Source organism: Lagopus muta, chromosome 3 (genome assembly GCF_023343835.1).
Source record: "Lagopus muta isolate bLagMut1 chromosome 3, bLagMut1 primary, whole genome shotgun sequence".
In the NCBI taxonomy this organism is placed as follows: Eukaryota; Metazoa; Chordata; class Aves; order Galliformes; family Phasianidae; genus Lagopus; species Lagopus muta.
In genome coordinates this window covers 5,978,116-5,998,655 of record NC_064435.1, presented here as the reverse complement: position 1 = coordinate 5,998,655, position 20,540 = coordinate 5,978,116, and the positions used below count along the sequence as shown (strand labels likewise).

The following is a 20,540-nucleotide window of genomic DNA, read 5'->3' as shown; positions in this document are numbered from 1 at the left end:
GCACAGTGGAGAGCAGCAGTACAGAAATACTGCTCTTTGTGTTCCATATAAAAGATCCGACAGGGTAATCCATAAATAACTGCAGTTAAAATGCTTGTGGCAGCTCTGGATTATACAAAAAGTTGTGCATGTGGAAAACCACTGTTGTATAATTATATATTCTACAACATTGTTGCACAAGTTCCATCCACATCACAAGTCATTGGAGCATAGTCTATGCTGCCTGAAATAATCTAGATCCACTGGATGGTGCAAGGCAGACTTTTCTCAGTTTCTGTAGAACAGCATCACTCTGGAGTCCCTGTAATGAGCATTGCTCTGAAATCTCACCTCATGCCGCTTGTGGGATGAACTTGCTCTATATGAAGATACAGCTACAGTGACCAACTAGAGGTTGAGTTTGACTAAAAAATGCAGTACACATCATGAGAGGGAGAAAAGCAAGCAGTGCTGGAATTGTGGTTTCAATGTTGATTCTTAATTGCAATTACATGGCTCAAGGAAGAAAAGTGTATCCCAAATTTTCCAAATATGTGCAGCTTTGTATGAATATGAAGCTATTAACTGGCTAATTTGGACATAGGCCTACAGCAAAATTGACTGTAAGGAAAACAGATGCTGCTATTATGAAAGGGGAGTGCACATGTAAATTTATGTGTCACTCCTTTTCTGACTCAAATTAGAGAGGAAAAATCTTTGGGGTACGATAACTAAAACCTGATCAGGCCAGTAAGAACTCCCAGGAACCATTCAAGCTGAAGAACAGGTTGCTAATATGACCACACTTTACACATCAGCATCTGATAAATCACATCTGAAAGAATGAACGCACTTACTTTTTTGTTAAGTAATTAGGCCTCATTTCCAGTACAGTAATGAATTCAAAGTCCGGCAAACCAGTTTTAGCTTCTTGGTTTGCTAAATAAAAGTCTTAGTTATGTCAGTAGATGTTTGGGTTGTCTCTAACCCAGTCTCTTTGTTTTAAATTTGACTCCCAACTTTTTCAGCCAATCTTTCATTATGTGCCAAATTGTGCACTACATTCTGTCATCGGGTAATGTGAAAAGGATATGTTTGTGTTGGGGGGTAAGTTAGAGGAGAGAAAAATTGGCCTATAAATATTATGGGAAGGGACACAGGTTATGGCTACAGATATCTTACATTTCGGTAAACAGAACGAAAACTCAACCTGTTTCATTCCATTTCCAGTTCAATATTAGCATACTTTCCAATGTAAAAACACAACCAAGCTTTCATTTAAGGTTTGTGGCAAGGCTGGTGTCAGGCAGATTGAACTGTGCTACCAGATGTTTACTAGATTTTAGCCTAAATTCACCTATGGCTATATACAGCAATATTTTGTTAGCCTGCCTACTCAGTTTTAGCTTTCCAATCATAATAACCAAGGTAAGGTTGTGTCACAGCTCTTTTTGGAAAGCATCTACTTCATCTTGGACAGTCATGATAACAAGCTATGGTGTTTCTTCACTAGGAATCTCCAGCAGAACACATACTCTGATGAGGATGTAGTTTACCACACAGAATCACATTTTCACTTACAAGAATGATACGATGAATTTAGCCTTTAGGGAAACAACAGACCAAATCAACCAATTTGGACAAGACATAATGAAATTAGCGTTGGTTTGTCTTTTCTGTAACACTTGTGCCAATAAGTATCTCTTTACCTTGTCCAAAGTATCTACTCAACTGCTTATCTGGACTGCTTTGAAGTGCATTTTTGCCAAATCCCAGAAAATATGCCAGCTCCTGTAATATTTTCAGAATGGATGAATGACTTGTTGGAATTATGGTAGGGTCAATCCATTTTCTGACTTGTGAGATTTCAATGTAATTATTATCAAAAGGGAAATTTCTTCTGGGACTGCACACATTTCTTCCTCGCTTCCTTTCCATTTCACATGGTGATGGATTCCATCCTGCTATACTGTATCTCTGGTAGCATCAGTAATCCTATCTGTTGTAAAATTAAACAGACAGGAATATATCCATACCATTTTGGGTGAGGATAAAGAAGATACTTGTATCATTCCCATAAACCTTTGACCAATTTTAGTATAGATGTATTTTTCTGGAAATATGTGGGATAAAACCAGAACGTGACAAAAAGCAGAAATGCCCTTTCCTTGTACAGTTAACTGGTACAGACATTGCCAAAGAGGCATGAAGAAGTAGAAACATCCCCATCCCACCAACAATTAATATAAATTCATGGTGATGGCATACAGGTGCATATAGATTCATTGCCTCAAATTTTTGGTTCCAGAGAAGTCTGGTTATGAATAATATTCCTGAAATTAGTTCTTAAACATCAGATATACAAAGGCCTATAAAAGAAGCGTTCAAACACTAAATAAGTTGCTGCCTTCCATATTTTCCAGATTCATTTAATCAGACAATATGAGTTCCACATTAAAAGCCTTCTAAGTCATGATTAGCTTATTTAATAATTTCCATGCATTACTGATTCAGCACTTTCTTGTCTTTTCAAGCAGAAATTCCTAATACAAATTGGCCAAGATTCCTCATACAGCTCACACATTTCTTGCTTCACGCTTTCAGAATTTTATATTCTACTTTTCTTTGTTGCTGGCATCCTATTCCATCACAATACATAGACAAAAATATATTGGGACTTCTTGTGTAAATATCAAGAACCACACAAAGTACAGACAAAAGGAAGCAAAGATTTTATTGACATTTCTTTACACAGAACACAAGCTACACAAAATGCCACAATAAAGCATATGTAGAAAAATAGTAGAATCATATTGGCACTGATGACTATTCATTATTATTATCATCATCTTATAGTACAGGTTTCCTCATAACCATAATAAATAAGCATTAAAATTTCACAGTGGCATTATAAGCTTTACATTCATAATCTTGTTTATACAAGGGACCATGTCAGATATTTCTTCACTTTTTTTTTTGTATGATCATGATTCTAACCAGTAGAGTTAAAAATTAAAAGCCCTTTCCCTTAACCTATAAGGATCTGTCCACATTAATCCATTGACTTGATCCCTTGAAGAGGTCTGCATTTGTCTAAAAAGACATTACTTCTAAAACACAATTGGCCAATTGGAAAATTGGCCTTAGAAAGAACTCAGGACATTTTTTATCTTCTGATGGTCCATCTATGAGATGCCATGAATGCTACTGACTGCCTTTCAGCAAAATACTTGCATGGTATAAACTGCTTTACCACATTAACCCAGTTGAGGATCTGGCCCATTATAGAAATGTGCATTTGAGCAGCATTTCTCAGGATCAGACCTTTAGTCAAGACCTTATGAATGCTGAGTCAGAATGTACATTTCATGGAAACTGATTTGTGCCTGCATTTTCCCCAAAATGTCATGGAACTGATTCAACTTCTTACATTTCCATTTTGCCATTTTGTGAGGGTTTTTTTTTGTTTTTTTTTTTTTTTAGTGTGTCTCTCATATCTCGACAGACATAGTTAAAGAAAATTGAAGTACATGGCAATTGACAAATGCTCATTAGGGAAAATAAAGTAAATTAGAGAGAATCAGACCAGAACATGTGTTGTGAATCTTTGAATATTCTTATAAATAAATACACAGTACAAAATTTCCAAGCTCACAGACCCTAATTATTGCCTCTTCTGTCTGATTTGAAATATAATTTCAAAGAAACATAACTGCCTCAATCAGATGTAATAATACACAATTTAAAAATACAACCTCTAGTTGCCACATGACAGAATCAGTTGTTCTCATATTCAGACCACAGAAATAGCTAGACTTAAAAATACCAGGGATTAGTCATCTGGAAAGTTCAACCTCCGTATAAAATTACTGGCTTTAAACCCAAATTTGCAGAAGATGGTACATCGACCAGTTAATCATGCATATTTCTCACCCTGATCAATCAAACTTGGAGTACAGTACTTGGAGAACAAAGTACCTCAGATGAATTGCTTTGCAGCCTGTGTGTACAAATACGGGCATGTTAACCAGTGCCAGTATTTTACAACCGCTGTGATGGGTGCAAATGGTTAATTAAGTCCTGGGGTCAGTCTCGTTTTTGGTGTTGTTGTTTTTTTTTAAATTATTATATTATTTTAATTGAGCTGATTAAAATTGCAATTAATTACTTGAAACTCAGCCCCAAAGTATTTGTCAGTTGTTTAAAAGAAACAAAACAAAACAAAACAAAACAACCCACAGTATCTTCATAGAAATGTGTTCCTTTCCACCAAATTCTATTCCATTTGTCAGCTGAGGGACAGTGAGTGTGAATCCAGCAGTGTAAGTTGTTCTACTTGAATAGATACTGTGCAGCTGAGAAGTTACTGCTGGTGACCTCGCTAACTTTAAATATCAAAAAGCTGCAGCTGGATTTTGAGAGTTATAATCTTGATACTTTATAAAAGGGAATTTCATCAGGTTTTTCAAGACTCTAAATACAAAACAATGGTTCCAGTGTCAAAAACAGTGATTGCTATGCACATCGCATAGAGGGAAAGATAAGACAACAAGCAAGTCCTGACTCACAGATGTGTTTTGTTTGGAATATGAACCATAATTTTCTGATTTTATACACCTGAGTGTGAAATTTGCTACATGGAATAAAGGGATAGGACAGAGGGGGGGATTCGCCTGTTCCTGTGAATTGCTTAAATTAAACAGACTTCCTGTCACGAGTTCTCTCCAAGCAAGACTAAAAGTCCCCTAGAAAGCAAGTGCTCCCAACTAAAGTTTGCACTGTTTGTTAACGGTCATTACAATTACATAGAAAACTGTGTTTTTCTGATATTCTAGATGCTGTGACTGTCTGAACATAAGTGGGAAATTTAAAAGATGGAAATTTAATCTCAGAGTACTCAATGCATACTCAGAGTACGAGTATGCATTGATAGATTTAAAAAGCCTCTATTAGTCCTAGATGGTTAGAAAAATTCTGCAGTACTAAAAGTATTTATTATTAATCCAATTCAATATTAATCCAATCCTGCATTAAACTGAACCATTAAGCTGTTCATAATTTAAGAAATCTGGCTATTAAAGTACAAATAACAAGACATAGATATGAATTTCAGTTTATTTCTGAACTTTGTGTTTAGGAATATACTGATCCAGATTCTCACTCAGAAGGATAATCCTAAAATGCATGGGTCCAAGCACCAGTATTACTTCGTTCTTGGTAAAACAAACAGTGATAATAAACTTAGAATAAACTACTGTTGATAGTACTGTTGTACTATGTGATTTTACTTTCAGACACACATTCAAAATGCAGTGTCATGATTTGTCTAGACTGATTTCTCACATACTTCATAAGAAGATTTAACAGAAGTAGAAGCAATTCCCCAAACTGGATGTATAGCCAAATATACACGGCAAGTAAACAGAGCTTACTAATCATTGACCTATCAGCTTAAAAATGAATGCTTAGTAAAGAAGGGTGGATGTCAAGAAAAACATTAAAAATGGTGGCAACCTTCCTGTCTCTAAAGACAGTGCAGCTGGGTTTGACATGTTACACTGACCATGGAACCCACAGAATTGGTAAATAACACACAGCAAATTCAAAGCTGCTTAGATAAAAATAGTCAATGAATGGTTTGCCAAGAGGCAACCTCTGTGCAAACCAATCTCCCTCCCGGTAAGGTGAGGAAACCAGCAAAATTCTCCTTTACAGGAGCTCTGGAAGATAACAAAAATGTTCCCCCAAAAGGAACAGAAACCTATTAGCCTCTGTAGTCACAACCAGCTTCAAAGTACAGTTTGAAATACATACACTACATACGGCAATATACATTAATTACATGTAAGAATATAACATACATCATGGAAAAGACACTTTCTATATACATAGATGTGTTAGGCATATCACTGAAATGATATGTAGGGAATACAAGAACTAAACTATGTGTTATTGACATCTTAGATCAAAAAGATATGCAGCACATACAGCTGCATCTATAATACTCTATGAAAAATAACTTGATATCTTTCCACCATGAGGAATAACGCAGGTAGACATCCACATATGTAAGGGAGCATTTCTCCAGAACTGGGAAAAGTAGATTCTTACTAGTATTTTAGCATCCAGGAAGGAATTAAAGGTTCTTAAATTAATTGCTAAAAACCATCACGAAAACTGAAATACTGGGGCTCTTGACTTTTCTACTTAATGTTTGTATGGGAGAAGTAGAATAAATGAGGCCCTCACAGTATTTGAAGTACCAACTCTGACTAAAAAAAAAAAAAAAGCTAGTCTTCAGATAGTCTTCACGGAGGTTTTTTTTTTGTTGTTCCTTTGGATGAGCCATTTGTTTGCAGTTGATAGCTCTCCAAGTCTGAACCACTTGCCAGACCGAAAAAGAGCAGTCCTGTTTACTATCACGCAGTTTCTTACTTTTCCAATGAAGAGGTTGCTTGAAGATGTGTAACTTCATGCATATACCTAATGGATTTCCGGCACATGTAGATGTGGGAATCAGTTTTGCACAGATGCGATTAGTTTCCTGCACAGATAATAGGATCTTCCATTGCTTTGTGTGGAAGTAGAGAGTTGAATTTACAAAAGCAGATAAATCAAGTTTCAAGGTTATAATAGAAGTTAATTCAGCCTGAACTTTTGCATAAGCAGAGCTTGTACATATTTATTCTTTATGCTCTTATCTTATACAGAGAAAGCCTAGTTCATCTGCATTTAAAATGGTTCCAGAGTGATGAAATTGTTTTTATAACCATTTCTACCCTGTGCATGGACTTCCCTGTATTATACTGTCTTACTAAAACAAAGAGGAAACAGCAGATGTTTTTCAGATCACACAACCTGTTGGGAAGCAGCATGTCATAGGTCTGATGGTCACAAGGTGAGAAAACAGAGCTGTCTCTAATGTCAAGGTGGAGACAACTCGCATTAGGCATCTATGCACCACAGATTTTCCTTAAACATTAACTGTGACTAAGATCACATTAAATAAAACATGTAAAAACAAGAATTAGCATCATAGTGGGAACGCAGAAGCGCAAAGTAGGCCTGGATGTATTAGATGCTGAAAGAGAGGCCTACAAAAGGTGACAATATGATACACTTGTTGGTGCAGTCACCAGGGTTATTCTTGAGACTATCAAAGGTGTTCAGGTAATGAAATAATTTTGTAGATTTTTTTGAAGGTAAGGATTGAAGGATGAAAAGAAAAGGCATTCATGGAAGCTTTAGCCAGAAAGAAAAGCAGGAGATGAAATCAGTTAATGGAAAAGCAACTGTGTAAACTTTGGAATGACTGGGCAAAGCAGAATTGCCTAAGGCAATTTAGCTCACTCAAGAGATAGCAAATTAGGGGAATCATAAGGTCTTGTTGTGGTCACAACATTTGTTTCAAAGGGAAGGGGTAAATAAATATTAAAGATTGACCAGGAATTGGCAATTACTTAATAACATTCAAAATCAAAACTGTTGTGCATATGTATTGAATTAAAACACTCTCAAGATAATTCTATACGGACATGACATTTAGCATCCAAATGACCAGCTGGAATGAAATATGATGGTCTGTCCTGATGATAATTTTCAAATGGAAATTTAAGTCCATAAAGAAAACAGTCATTCAGATAGGTGACTACTGCAGAAGTGCACCGTGACTAATCATTATATAATGAGATACTTACATAAACCTTCAAAAGGTTCTAACCACTATTACAAGTTCTCACTTTTCTCCTGTATCACCAATTAGCTACTTCAAATGCAGCAGTAGAAAGGAAGTGATCTTCTCTTACCATGCAGAAAGCACCAGAAAAACATACAAGTCCTAATGAAAGCTTTGGCCTGAATTCCTAGCTTTCACATAACCATGTAATAGCTTTCTCTTTCAAGCTTGGCCTATCTTAAGCAAGGGAATAGTAAAGAGGATTGGTCAGTGAATATTTATGAAGCACTTTGAAGTAAAAGCTCAGTATTCCTACTAGTGATTTCCAAAGCTCTGTGCTAAGGTTTCAAACCTTAAGGATACATCCTTTTAAACCCAATCCATTTCAGCTTCCACTACAGTCAGTGGAAAGACATGATTTTGAAAACAAGTGAACAGTTTTGTTAAAGAGAAATGGGCATCATTGGAGGCTGAGAAAAGACTCATTTCAAGCCAAATTTTAAATGATCTTGATTTGTCTCTAGTGTTTTTCTTGTTATCCAGCTGTACCAGTGAAAATTTGCACCTCAAAGAATAAAATAGCTAGTAATTACAAGTGTGATTCAGTCCAGTTTTCACGTACAATCTAGGCCCCAAAAAAGTCTTACATTAAGTGCACTTTCCTGTTGTCCTTCCCTTTAGCTTTTAATATTGTCTTTCAAGGTCCTGGGATCCTGACTCTTTGTTGTCCTTTTCCCATCTTGTGATCTATTATCTTTCCTTGAGAGAATTTATTCATTTGGGCTGTTTGTCAAACCTCACTAGACAAACATATTTTACTCATTGGAGCCTGGAAGAAACATTAAATTGCTGTTTGTTGTTCATTTTTTTTCCTTCTTTAGAAAAGAATCCCACAGAGATAAATTTCATTTCAAATACAGTAATGTCCCCAACTCTGTCTGACTCCTTGAAAAACCGCCTTCTCCATTGTGAATGTAAGACTTTGCTTAAGAAATAAGCACAGCCTCCACAGATACATCAAAGCAAATGTTTGCAGTTAGAAGGGAAAGCCTTTTCAATACGGCTAATGAAATTAAATTTATATAATGAAGATTTATATGAAAGGACAATACATTCAAATTCCAATTATTAACACAATAGATGCTCACCGTACAGCTGATATTTGCTACAAAGTTAATTCTTAATATATATTTCTCTCTATACAAATCAACATAAAAAACCTTCTAAAAATGAGTCAATGTTGATTGCTATGTTGTGACAAAGTCCAACCAGTTAGATGTTTTATACTGTTAGAGATGACTTAAAATATCCTGTGTTATTATCAAGGCAATATCCTATTAAAAAAAGAAAAGAAGAAAAAAAGAGAGGGAGACTATTACAAGAACCTCAAAATGAAAGATAAGGTAGACTGTTATTGCTAATATTTCCCATAATATTCTGGCAGCAGAAGAAAGATAAAATCTGTGTTACATCATTTTTCTGGAATGATGTCTCATAAATTGTTTTTTTTGGAGGCTCTATAGAAGCTTTCTATCACATCCTCTAAGGAGCAAGTTGCATGAACCTAATCAAACTGCACTGAAATCAGACACCAGGCCATGGAAGAATACTGTATGTATAGGAACACAGAAACCTTTAGGTATGTTCATCCATCTATCTCAGTACTGATAGCAGTGTAGAGTATTGAAAGGGCCACCAGTTTCTGCAGTAATACAAAGGAGACCTCACAGACATGTGAACAAAAGGTTAAGAATGTTGTTTGATGTGCAAGGCAGGAAGTCATCAATCTAAGTTTAAGAAGCACGATACTGGTATGCTGTCATATTCAGTATACTCAGGACTTAAAAAAATGGCATTTTGAGACCTTGAAATAAGCACAATTTTTTGTTGTACTTCTTTGTATATGCTGCGTACACACATGCATGCATTAAGTATGTATATATGTGTAAAGTGGCCTTCCAGTAACTTCAAAAATTTTTCATGTGTAGACTCGTGAAAATTTTCTAAAAGAGGAACAGATCACTACAGAATTCACTGAAGACTGCTGATATTTGGGGACTGTTTTTCTTCCTTGCGTTTCACAATGGACGTGGAGTCATGGAAGTCAGTGGCTTCAGATCAAAACCACTGCATTGTATAGAAGCTTAACCTAAAAGTCTCAGTATGTTTGACACTGTGTAAATAGTTTACCAAGGAAGAAGGATGCTGACAAATAGGTTTAGCTGGAACTAAAATTGTGAGGCTGAAAAGCCATGAAGACTTCCAAAAACAACATGTGGGTACCAGAAGTTCTTGATTCCTGACACAGAATTTATTTTTAACCAAGTAAATTCAGCTTCTAGCTTTAAAATGTTAATTTTAAAAAGGAAAACAAACAAAGAAAAAAAAAAAACAACAATAGTATCCACCTATTCAAATATTACAGCAATATTTAGTGTTTACAAAACTTGTCACTATTGAAATGCACCATGTAATTCTTTCTATTTAATTTCAGTGTCACTTTTGAAGGGCGGAAGATGATTTTTAAGTGAAATATACCTGCCTGATTTTACATGACCTTAGTCTTAGCTTTCTGTATATTCCTACTTATTCCTTTCTATTTCAAAACATGCCTAAACTACTAGATCATCTTCAATTTGCTAGCAACTCTTTTCTCGAACTAATTTTTTGTAATTTTCCCACTTTTTCAGAATGCAGCAAGTTTTATCCTGTGTGTGTACAAATATTTCCCTGGGTGTTCCTCCTATTTCAGAAATCTGCACAACTTTATCTTAGATCTCTGTTGACAGTCTTGACATCTGGAACCAACTTTGTCACTTTTTATGTTCGTTTCCTTCATTATACAGGGTTGATCAGTTATGTTTCTAAACAAATTACACTTTCAGTAAAAAAAAATGGTCATCCTTCCAAACAAAAATATTAGTGAAGAATTATTCATTTTCTGTTGTTTTTTTTTTTGTTTTTTTTTTTTGAAAAAACGGCTGTGACTTTGAAAATTTATTAAAATGGTATGAAAACTTATAGAAATTTATTGAAATTTGTTATTTAAAATGCTGGTAACTTTTAATTAAAAAAATGCATAATAGAAAAGTGAAAAATGGGTTATTTCTCATACTCTTAAAAAGAACTCTGATATCATTGTATTAATAAACTCTAAATGTTTTAACAAGCTGTAACCATACAATAATTAGGACTGCAGATGGCCATTAGTAAAACCTTCTTAGAGCATTGCAGAGGAAGCCTTATATTTTTGAGCTTTCCATAATCCTTCTGCTCTTGGTCACCGATCCATTTCCATTGAATTATTTTTACAGGGGTATTACTGGTCAAATTTCGAATTTCAGGGTTGGAATGATATATAGAAACAATTATCTTGGGGTAAATGTATTTGGATACATATGTAAAAGTAAAAACAATAACTCTAAGGTTATAATGACGAGCACAATAATGGTATCTTATAAATGTAAACAGAGGAAGTCTTAACAGATGCCACTGTTATTTCACAAGTAATCCAATAGTCTCTTACCAGTCTGGCAGCTTCTAATTTGAACAAAAATTTAACTAATTTAAGGGTTTCTTAAAAAAGACAAATATCAAGATTTTTTTTCATTCTATGTTAAATATTTCCCCCTTTCCATGATATGAATATGTGCATGTTACAAATCATTACGAATATTGAAATAATTTTCTTTTGACAAATGGAAACATTGAAATTTTCATGAATGTTGACTTTTCAGTTCATCATAAAGGAGGTTTTAACCTGAGTTCATATACGTTTCTTTCCTCTTGTGTTAATCATCCCAAAGTGCTACAGATGTGTTTGTTAATACATAAATAAGCATTAAATCAAGAACACCTAAGTTCCTGTGTTAGTATTTGAGAGAAATTGCAAACACGTTGGTCACACCTTATTTAGATAATTAACCATCTATATTCTGATTCTCTCATTCGGAATTCACTCATGTCTTCATGTAGACAAACGACATAAAAACTGAAAAGGAATATTTGTTTCTTCCAAAAGCACCAATATTTGGAAGCCTGAATGCCTTAAAGCCATAGCACTTTATTTTCTGGAAACAGAAATGGAAATGGAGAGTCTGAAAGTCCCAACTGATCTCCTTTCTAATACTAGAAGCTTTTGGCTAAGGAATTCTCCTCCATTCAATGAAATGGTTTGCTTCAGTTATCCCACAGTTCAGGCACTATTTGAAGTAGTTGAGTCCCGCCACAAGGAAAAATTTCTCCAAGAAAAGTTCAGAGTCCAGCACAGCAATGTGGGCAGCTCGGCCTATCAATGTGTTGGCGGTGTTTGGTAGAGCATGGAACACGTTGTGCCTGATCAAAGTGCAGTCCTTTGCCCCAATTAAAGGCTGAAGTAGATTGTTAATCATTTCTGCATAAATGGGACCTGCAAAAGATTTTAGATGTTACATGCCAAAGATGTCAGATCTCCTCTTTCTTTCCAAGTTATACAAGGACAGTCTCAGTGGAAAATGGAAATGGGGACAAAACGCAGTAGAAACACTTTATTACAAAGATTTGCCAAGTAACAGCATGTTACAAATGTCGTTCTTCATTGTCTATCCAGGGAAATCTAATGAAGCGCCTAGCACAGAGTGGGACACATCTCAGCACTTAGTCCTATTTCTCCTGAGATGGAAGAAAATATTCCCGTTTCCTCTGGGGAAGAGGGTTGGACTAATTCTGTCTGTGAAGCTGGACGCAAAAGGGTCTGGCATAGACATATTACATAGAGGCCTATTAGGTTTAGACATAGAGGCCTATTCAGGTTTCTCTGGGGAATGTGATGCAAGAAGACCATCATTCTGCAGACAGCTCAGGAGTTTATAGGGGAACAACAACAGCTCAGAAAACTTCTACTCATGAACATACATTGAATGTAGGTATATATTAGATCAAATATGCCCCTGGTACATATCTGGGGTAAAAAAGAAAGAACTGTGTGAAGGCAACCATGTTGACTTTTGGGTTTGGGTGTCTCTACTTTCCAAGAAGTACTGCAATTTCTAGGTAATCATACATGTGAAACATGCAAAAAGTTATATTGAACTTTATTTCTGGAATTAGTATCAGACTGAAACAATGGAATATTCTATAAAAGAGGAAAACTGTAAGTAACAAAGGCAATACTTGGAACAGTGCACAGCTGTGCTCACAGGAAAGCTAGGCATCTGATGGATTGAATCCTGATGTGCTTTACATGATTTTATTCCAAACCAATACGATTTTAGATCTCTCAAATTACATGACAATCATCCAAACACTACTGAAAACAAAGTGAAAGCTCATTAACTTTGGATGTGCTGAGAGAGATTTCACTGTATGAGACAATACTAATAATTCAGTAAACTAAGGAGGAGCATTGTTAATAACTAGTTCTATTTTCATCAGTTTAAAAAAAATAATTAGGAGGGCAAGGGAAAGAATCAATAAGAAATCTTTAATCACAACCTAATTGCAATTTATATTCATCAAATAAATAACGTCTTTAAAAGCTTTTCTTGATTTTAGTCATTTCCTGTGAGAAAACAATACTTTCTTCCTTATGAAATATGCATCTGAGTTTTGATCACGCTGATTAATACTCTTGTGATGCAACAAACTCAGTTACACAAAAACATTCCTTCTCAACAGCTTTGCAAATACAGAAACATACCTGTATGCCTGTCTTTGAGTGCATTTTTGCACATTTCTATTCTTGCTGAATGAAAGGGCACATATCTGTCTTGGGGTGAGGCCACTAATACAACATTTTTAAAGTACTGAAGACCTGTAATAAACAAATGCATTAAATACATTTATAATAGAATCATAGAATCATAGAATCCAATATGGAATCATAGAAGCCATTCCAACCCCCTTGCTCCAGACAAGGTTGCCAACCACTAAAACAGACTCTAGATCAGGCTGCCAAGGGTACAATCCAATCTGGCCTTGAACGCCTCCAGAGATGGGTCATCCACAACTTCTCTGGTCCAGCACAATGATGATCAGTACAAACAAAAATTCATGTTAAATAATACCTTAAAATCTATAATGCAAAATAGTTAAAGAACAATTAAAACACAAAGCACAAACTAAAATTCATAAGAACAGTTTTAAAACTATTTATCCTCCTTTTGTGAGCTATTTAATACTTACCAGTGTGCATATAGGTTAATTATATATCAACAATAACAACAACAACAACAACCAACAAAAACAAACAAACAAACAAAAAAGAGCAAGAACTGTCTTGGTTTCAAACAGTGATTGATTAGTGATTGATCTTCACCTTGCAAATATGGATAAAATTTGCTCTTCATCTCACAGCATCTATTTCTTAGAGATAAGAGATATTAAATTTTAAAAATAATAAAAAAGAAGAGAAAATGATTTGCATCAATTAAAATGAATTAAATGATTGTGGCCTGTTATTTCTTGCTTGAAGAATATGAAATTAGGTGCAGGCTTGCTTCATCATGGAGGCTTTAATTGGGCACTAACTGTTTGGCAACTATATTCATTTAAAACTGTGCAGAAAAAAAGGCACAAATAAAACAGATATTAATAATAGAAAGAGTTGTCCTTCTCAAAAGCCAGAACATTTAAAGAAAGATCAGTAATAGCATACATATTTTTTAATCCTTGTAGGAGACGGCAATCTAGCAGAATCCTTTGGAATAACTCCCAACATCTGCACAATTACATTATGCCTCACTCACCTGTTTTTTGGCTGAGCTGGTAAAGGAAACACTTGCGCAGATCTGCATTGTCCCTGAAGGTCAACTGCAAAAGTGACCCTGATTTTTTCAATTTCTGCATGAGCCATAGACCTGCAATGGAAATTTGACTATATTTTTACCTTTTTGCTAATTATCAACAAAAGGGATTAAAGATATGTGCCTTTAATAATAAACTCAAAGTGAATTCAGTAAGGTTAGCGTTTTAACTACTTATTTTATGTCTTTGTTTCCTCTTGAATTGCTAATAAACAAGGAGAAAAGTCTAGGTGTCTCATTTGGACTGTCCAGTGTTGTGGCAACTTAAACATCCAGGAAGGCTAAACATTGAGACATTCAGCTCTCACACTACTATGTTTTCTTCAGCTTTGGAAATGCCTCTATTTACTGTCAGTATAAAGAGAAGTGGAAGAACACAGAGGAAGCAAGTTCTTCTTTCGTTGCTTTATACCTATGGACTTTCCAAGAAGCAGTCTTAGACATGCAGTAGGTGCCCTCCCATTAACTCTTACCTGTACTAACCAAAGTACTGTTGTTGTAAAGGGTTCCAAGGTGAGGCCCAGAGAGGGACAGGAAGGTATGCAACTTGTTGAGGTAATAGCGAAACCTGGGGCGAGTTAGTACAGATCGGATGATGACATTACCAAGGGAATGCCCAATAAAACTGTTGGGAAAGACAGAATAACATAAATACAAAAAAAACATACATATGATATTTAAATTAAGTATAAGGGAAACATAAATTGCTCTCAATTGGCCTCTATCTGGGCGTTTAGTACCACCATTTAGCTGTCATTTTATATTTTGTTCAGCCTCACTACTCTCTACCACCTATTACAATGTAAAAATTCAGCTCACTGACCTCAGTGGCTTTTGACATAGGACAGTTTTGGAAAAGCTAATTTCACTGAACGATGCTCACAGCCACAGATAGCTACAGACAATTCAGTAAGAATGCTTACCTTATCCGGGATATGGAGAGGTTATACAACTGAATATGCTGAATAATTTCATCCAACAATCGGTCGGTCATTGTATCAAAATCAGCAAAAGTATCAGTCTGGTGAAAAAGGTTTGAGAAAGTGAATCAAAAACTATTGCAGTGTACATATATCCCAGGCTATTGTCATTTTCAAAATAAATCATAAGCACAAAAGTAATAACTATTCTAAATTTTCCATATGAATGCTCAGTGGGGTCAGAATTTTTCTCATTCTCCTGACCTTCTAAAAATTTAAGCTCTTTGAAAACAATCGTGAAATTTCACTTTCAGTTTATTACAAAAATATTCCAGGCAACATTGCAAACTTACTCAAGTATTTCTCACATCATCAGGAACAACTGGTTACTATCGATCACATGGCTGTTTGTACAGTCCATGTGAAAATTCACTGTCTTCACTGAGCTCTCAGGTGAGGTAAGGCAAAATCTTTTGTCAGAGTTTAATTGACCCTATATTGTGTTCCTAGCTTCAGACATAAAACGTGAGTATTAAATTTCGAACAAGATCAATCCTACACGTCCTGTACTTTTCCTGACACTGTAGAAGACAGTATTTTAAGGGGTTAAAATCACTGTGGTTGCTTCTGTTTTCTCCAATGACGTTGCCTCTACATTAGGCATGATAATATTAACCTGGGCCTATACTTTATTAATAGTAAGTCTAACAATATCAGGCTGAGTGATTTCTCCTTCTCTGGAAATATTCATAACCAGCCTGAATGTCTACCTGTGTAGCCTGCTGTAGGGGACCTGCTTTGCAGGAGGCTTGGACTCAATGATCTCTAAAGGTCCCTTCAAAACCCTACAATTATGTGATTCTGTGATTTCTGATTCATAATTAATGCTTGAAGTGGCCTCACTTAATAGTGGTGAGAATTGCTAATGCTCAGCCTCTGAGCCATATTCTACACAACAAAATAAAAGCTTTTGATATTTAGAATTGAACAGATTACTATGATAAAATAATTTACATAATATAGAAGTTTGGTTCTGAAATTAATGCTTCCTATCTTATTATGTTGGCCCACAATATCAGAGGCAGATGGTGGTGATACGGTAGTAGAGGTTGAACCTTCCAGCCAATGTTCTGCTACATTTTATTGCTGTGACAAATGGCAGCAGAGAGGCAGTCTGATAAAATGGGGCCTGACGTGGAAGTAAGTGTCTATGAAGCACTGATTTCCTTCATGTGGAAAAAATGGCACCCACTGACATTCATGGATGCTTACTGATTGTTTATGGAGAATAAACAGTGGATGTGAACACAGTGAGTCGGTGGGTGCTGTGTTTCAGAAGTGGTGACAGCAGGTCACCTCTGCTGTTGCACATTTTTGTAGGCACAGTATGCAGGCTTCTGTTCATCGCTGGTGAAAATGCATAGCTATGCTGGTGATTATAAAGAAAAATACTGTTTTGTACCTGAGAATTTGGTCTATCAAATAGTGTAATCATGTTCTTTGTATCTTTTATAGTTTCCATGAAAATAAATAGGAAGCATTACTTTCAGAGCAATCTACATGCATTACACATACATGGCTGATGTGAGTGATAAGGATGTGATCACAAAATTATTATGTCATTTAATAAATGTTGTGTGAATATTGTGTGTTTGTTATTCAACAATATCAGTAAGAGAATGAGTGCCAGAGAGAGAGACAATTTGTTGATGCCAACAATAGTGGCAATTGTGATACAAAAAAAAAAAACCACAACAACAGTATATTGTTTGATGTACACATTTACAGGCAAATCTTATTCAGAACTGTGTCATCTGGCAAATCAACAGGACTCTAAATCAAATAACTAACAAGTTGCCACAGAAACAATCATCAAATATTGGAACAGCTATTCAGAGCAAACATATCTAGTAATTAATGCTTTTGTGACACAACCCATCTTGCTAATTGCAGCTCTGGCAAAAGAAAACATGAGCATATTCACTTTGCAATACTGCATTAAAATAAAAGTTTACATAAACTACAAACAGTCCACTAACCTCCTGCCTGTTTGTTTAGTCTGCATTGTTAATTAATGATTTCTTCTCAGGCTCATCATCCCAAATCTTTCAGGTTGTTTAAAAGTGGAAAAATACCAGCTTGGACATTAATCACAACTAAAACACATCAAAAGTCATATTTCACCAGGTTATATATCTATCCTTCAGTATCTTCAGTATCTCAGCCTGACTGAGCTTGTCAATTAGAGGACTGCCTAAAAAAGGTGGCTTGCCTTCTCCTCTCTAAGGAAAAATTCAGCTAAACATTTGATTTTGTGGATCATTTTCAGAATGGTTCCCAGAGAAGGGAAAAAAGGTGACTGGATACTTTAAAGAATCAATTATAATTTAAATTAAAAAAAAAAAAAAAAAAAAAAAAAAAAAAAAAAAAAAAAAAAAAGCCAAAACCCATTCTATTTCCAGTGCTATAGGAACTTTCTCATCTTTCCACACTATAGGATTGAAAGTTCCAATTATGACCTCAGGATAATGGTAAGTAGAGGTTCTGTAAGAGCTAGTGAGATGTTCATTGAAGGTGGCAAATTCATAGACCAACACCAACTACTCACTTGTAAATATAAAAGCTATTGAGTAAAGGGTGGAAAGTTTTGACTCAAGATTATGAACTGATCTTAAATCATAATAATGTTTCTGATTCAGCACTGGAAATCCTTATCTTATGAATAAGTGTAGGCCTCTGTTTCATAAATATGAGTTCACTGCAAAGCAGAGTGTTGAATTCATTTTTGATGCTCTGCTTGGACTGGCAGTGAATTTTCCTGAAAGACATTTCTTTATCATTTAAGAATATAAATCTCACAAAAATTCTAACAGGTGAAATAATGGTTGATGCACCAAAAGAAGCGGACAACACCTTCTGGATATATTTTACATCCTCCAGAGAATTTAACATCATTAAACATGCTGCTTTCTGTTGGTGTTGTGTCACTCAGCATCCAACAGGCAGAGGTTGAAAGGTTTCAAACTCACAAGACAAATCAATTTTCTTTGTGTAAGTTCTAGTCTTTTAAGTAATAACCTAATTGCTTTTGACCTCAATGCTCTAGATATTTCCAAATGGGTTCAATATAACCATTTTACACAAGAACAGGTATTTGAGCTCAATCCTACTAAAACTCATTGAATTCCCCAGTTCTACTGCTTAATCCAGCTTGTGAAAGCCTTCCTGAAGCAACACCAACAGCTTGTAGGAGATCTAATGGAAGACAAAATTTAGCTCTGTACTACCTGATTTCTTTCAGACATTAGGAAGTCCAGTTTTCCACTAGGGAGTCCCAGTTCTATAAAAGTCTTTACCAGCCGTAGATCTGCACTGTTACCTAGAAATGAATGACACTTTATAAGATGTAATTTGACAGAAAAAAAATAATTGAGACTTGATTCAATACGTTTGTCTTCTAATACACCTTTGCACCAGGAAGCTCTTGCTAAGTGCTGCCATGACAGCTTACCACACCATAGGATCATGCATTGAAACAATGGGAGAGAAAGAATGTTGACATCTGTGCAAGGAAGGCTGGACCTCACCTTCTGCTTTTGGGCATTACATGAGCTGCACAGTATGGAGGACAGGGCAAAGATTGAGCTCAGAATAACTTAGTCCCCTATTTTCTGACCGGGTAGATAAGACAAGGGGTCATGAAAAGGCAGATATCTGTCCCTTCCAGTTTGCACCAAGTGATAATACCAGGTGCACCATAGACCTTCAGGGGTCATTTGCACCTGTGGTTTGGGTATAAGGATGGATAATCACATGCAGAATAGCCTGCCTCTCTATACTTGCAATTAGACCTGGTTCTGAAATGCGGTCTTATAACATTTTGGAAGATGACCAAAATGCTCCAATTTCATACTAGACTAGGGGTATTCTGCTATTTTGCTGGAAAAGTATGGACTTTTATGAGAAACACATTACTGCCATTGGGATATGAAATGGCAAACGATGCCTGAATAAGACAGGAAGAATTTCACACTTCTGAGGCTCGGTCCCTCCTTCTTTGTAGTCTCAAGATTAACACCTTCACTTAGCCCACTGAAACCAATAACTTTAAGAAAAGTATCAACTTTAACATATCCATTTTCAGCTTAAAAAGTATCCATTCAAAATATTCCATGTCAGCCTTCCACTGCAGTGAATATGGATTATTCTTCAACATTCTAAAGCCAGCAAAAATCTTTCCTACAACATTGGTATACTTTGTTAAATAATGTTTTCATCCTGGTGGCGTAAACAACCAGATAAACAACTGGCTAAACAACCAGATATCTCCAAAAAGACATGAAGAGTTACTGTAATATACTGTACACTGAAGGACTGACGTAATTTGGTGCAGAATTCTGCCTAAACAGACAAAAATATGCTGCAGTACTCATTTGTTAAATACTTAATATTCTCCTAGAATTTCTTTATTATAATAACGTAAAAGCTAAACTCTATGATAAATGTTTTCGTTAGACTCTGTTCTTTCACACTTCCTGTAGATCTGCATTTTTCACTGTTCACATTCTGCTTACACCAGAATGACTCTTGCACACAGCAGGTCTTACCATCCAATCCATGGACACAGACAACCAGGTGAATTCCATCTTCCAAATTTTCTTCCTCTTCCTCTGGTGGAAAATATGGGATATCAGAAGCTAGTACAGATAAGTCACTGTACAGAAATCCTTCAATCTTCATTTCTTTTTTAAATTTTTCTTTGGCCTGATAAAAACTGGAGAATACATTAATTAATCACAGTAGAACTGGGTATTCAACAGCCAACTCTCAAACTAGAAATGACAAGGTTCTATTCTGATTGGGAGAAATCAGGATGTAGAGAAGATAATAGGCTAAGAAAGAGCAGGGGGAAAAAAGAGTCTGTTCTCCAGGTACCCTGAATGTCCATTCTCCCATTTTCTACTTTCAGAAACTGAAGCTAATGCCCTACAACCCAGCTGTGATCCCCTTTCATTGCTTAGTTAATCATTAAAATTAAGCAGAAAAGAAAAACAAGCTATGGCACTACAATTATATAGGATCAATACTCATGTCTGGGTAACCATGACTTCATAATGATGGGCAAAATCTTAAAGACTATATGCACACCTAAATCTCACTCATTTCCATGAGGTTTAAGGACCT

General features: G+C 35.6%; 1 protein-coding gene across 5 annotated transcripts in view; it reads right to left on the bottom strand.

The window, feature by feature from the left end:
- Positions 1-2,688: 2,688 nt before the first annotated feature.
- Positions 2,689-20,540, bottom strand: part of FAM135B (family with sequence similarity 135 member B) — a 253,776-nt gene continuing 235,924 nt past the window's right edge. For 4 of the 5 annotated variants that reach the window (XM_048938962.1, XM_048938959.1, XM_048938960.1 and 1 more), the window contains 7 exons: positions 19,964-20,130; positions 18,644-18,735; positions 15,360-15,457; positions 14,910-15,061; positions 14,380-14,490; positions 13,332-13,445; positions 2,689-12,062 (listed from right to left, as the gene is read on the bottom strand). In XM_048938962.1, coding sequence (XP_048794919.1) covers positions 11,857-12,062; positions 13,332-13,445; positions 14,380-14,490; positions 14,910-15,061; positions 15,360-15,457; positions 18,644-18,735; positions 19,964-20,130 — 940 coding nt within the window. In that variant the 3' untranslated portion in view covers positions 2,689-11,856. Of the gene's footprint in view, positions 12,063-13,331; positions 13,446-14,379; positions 14,491-14,909; positions 15,062-15,359; positions 15,458-18,643; positions 18,736-19,963; positions 20,131-20,540 lie in introns of those variants that run through there. The other variant, XR_007375706.1, reaches the window with a different exon arrangement.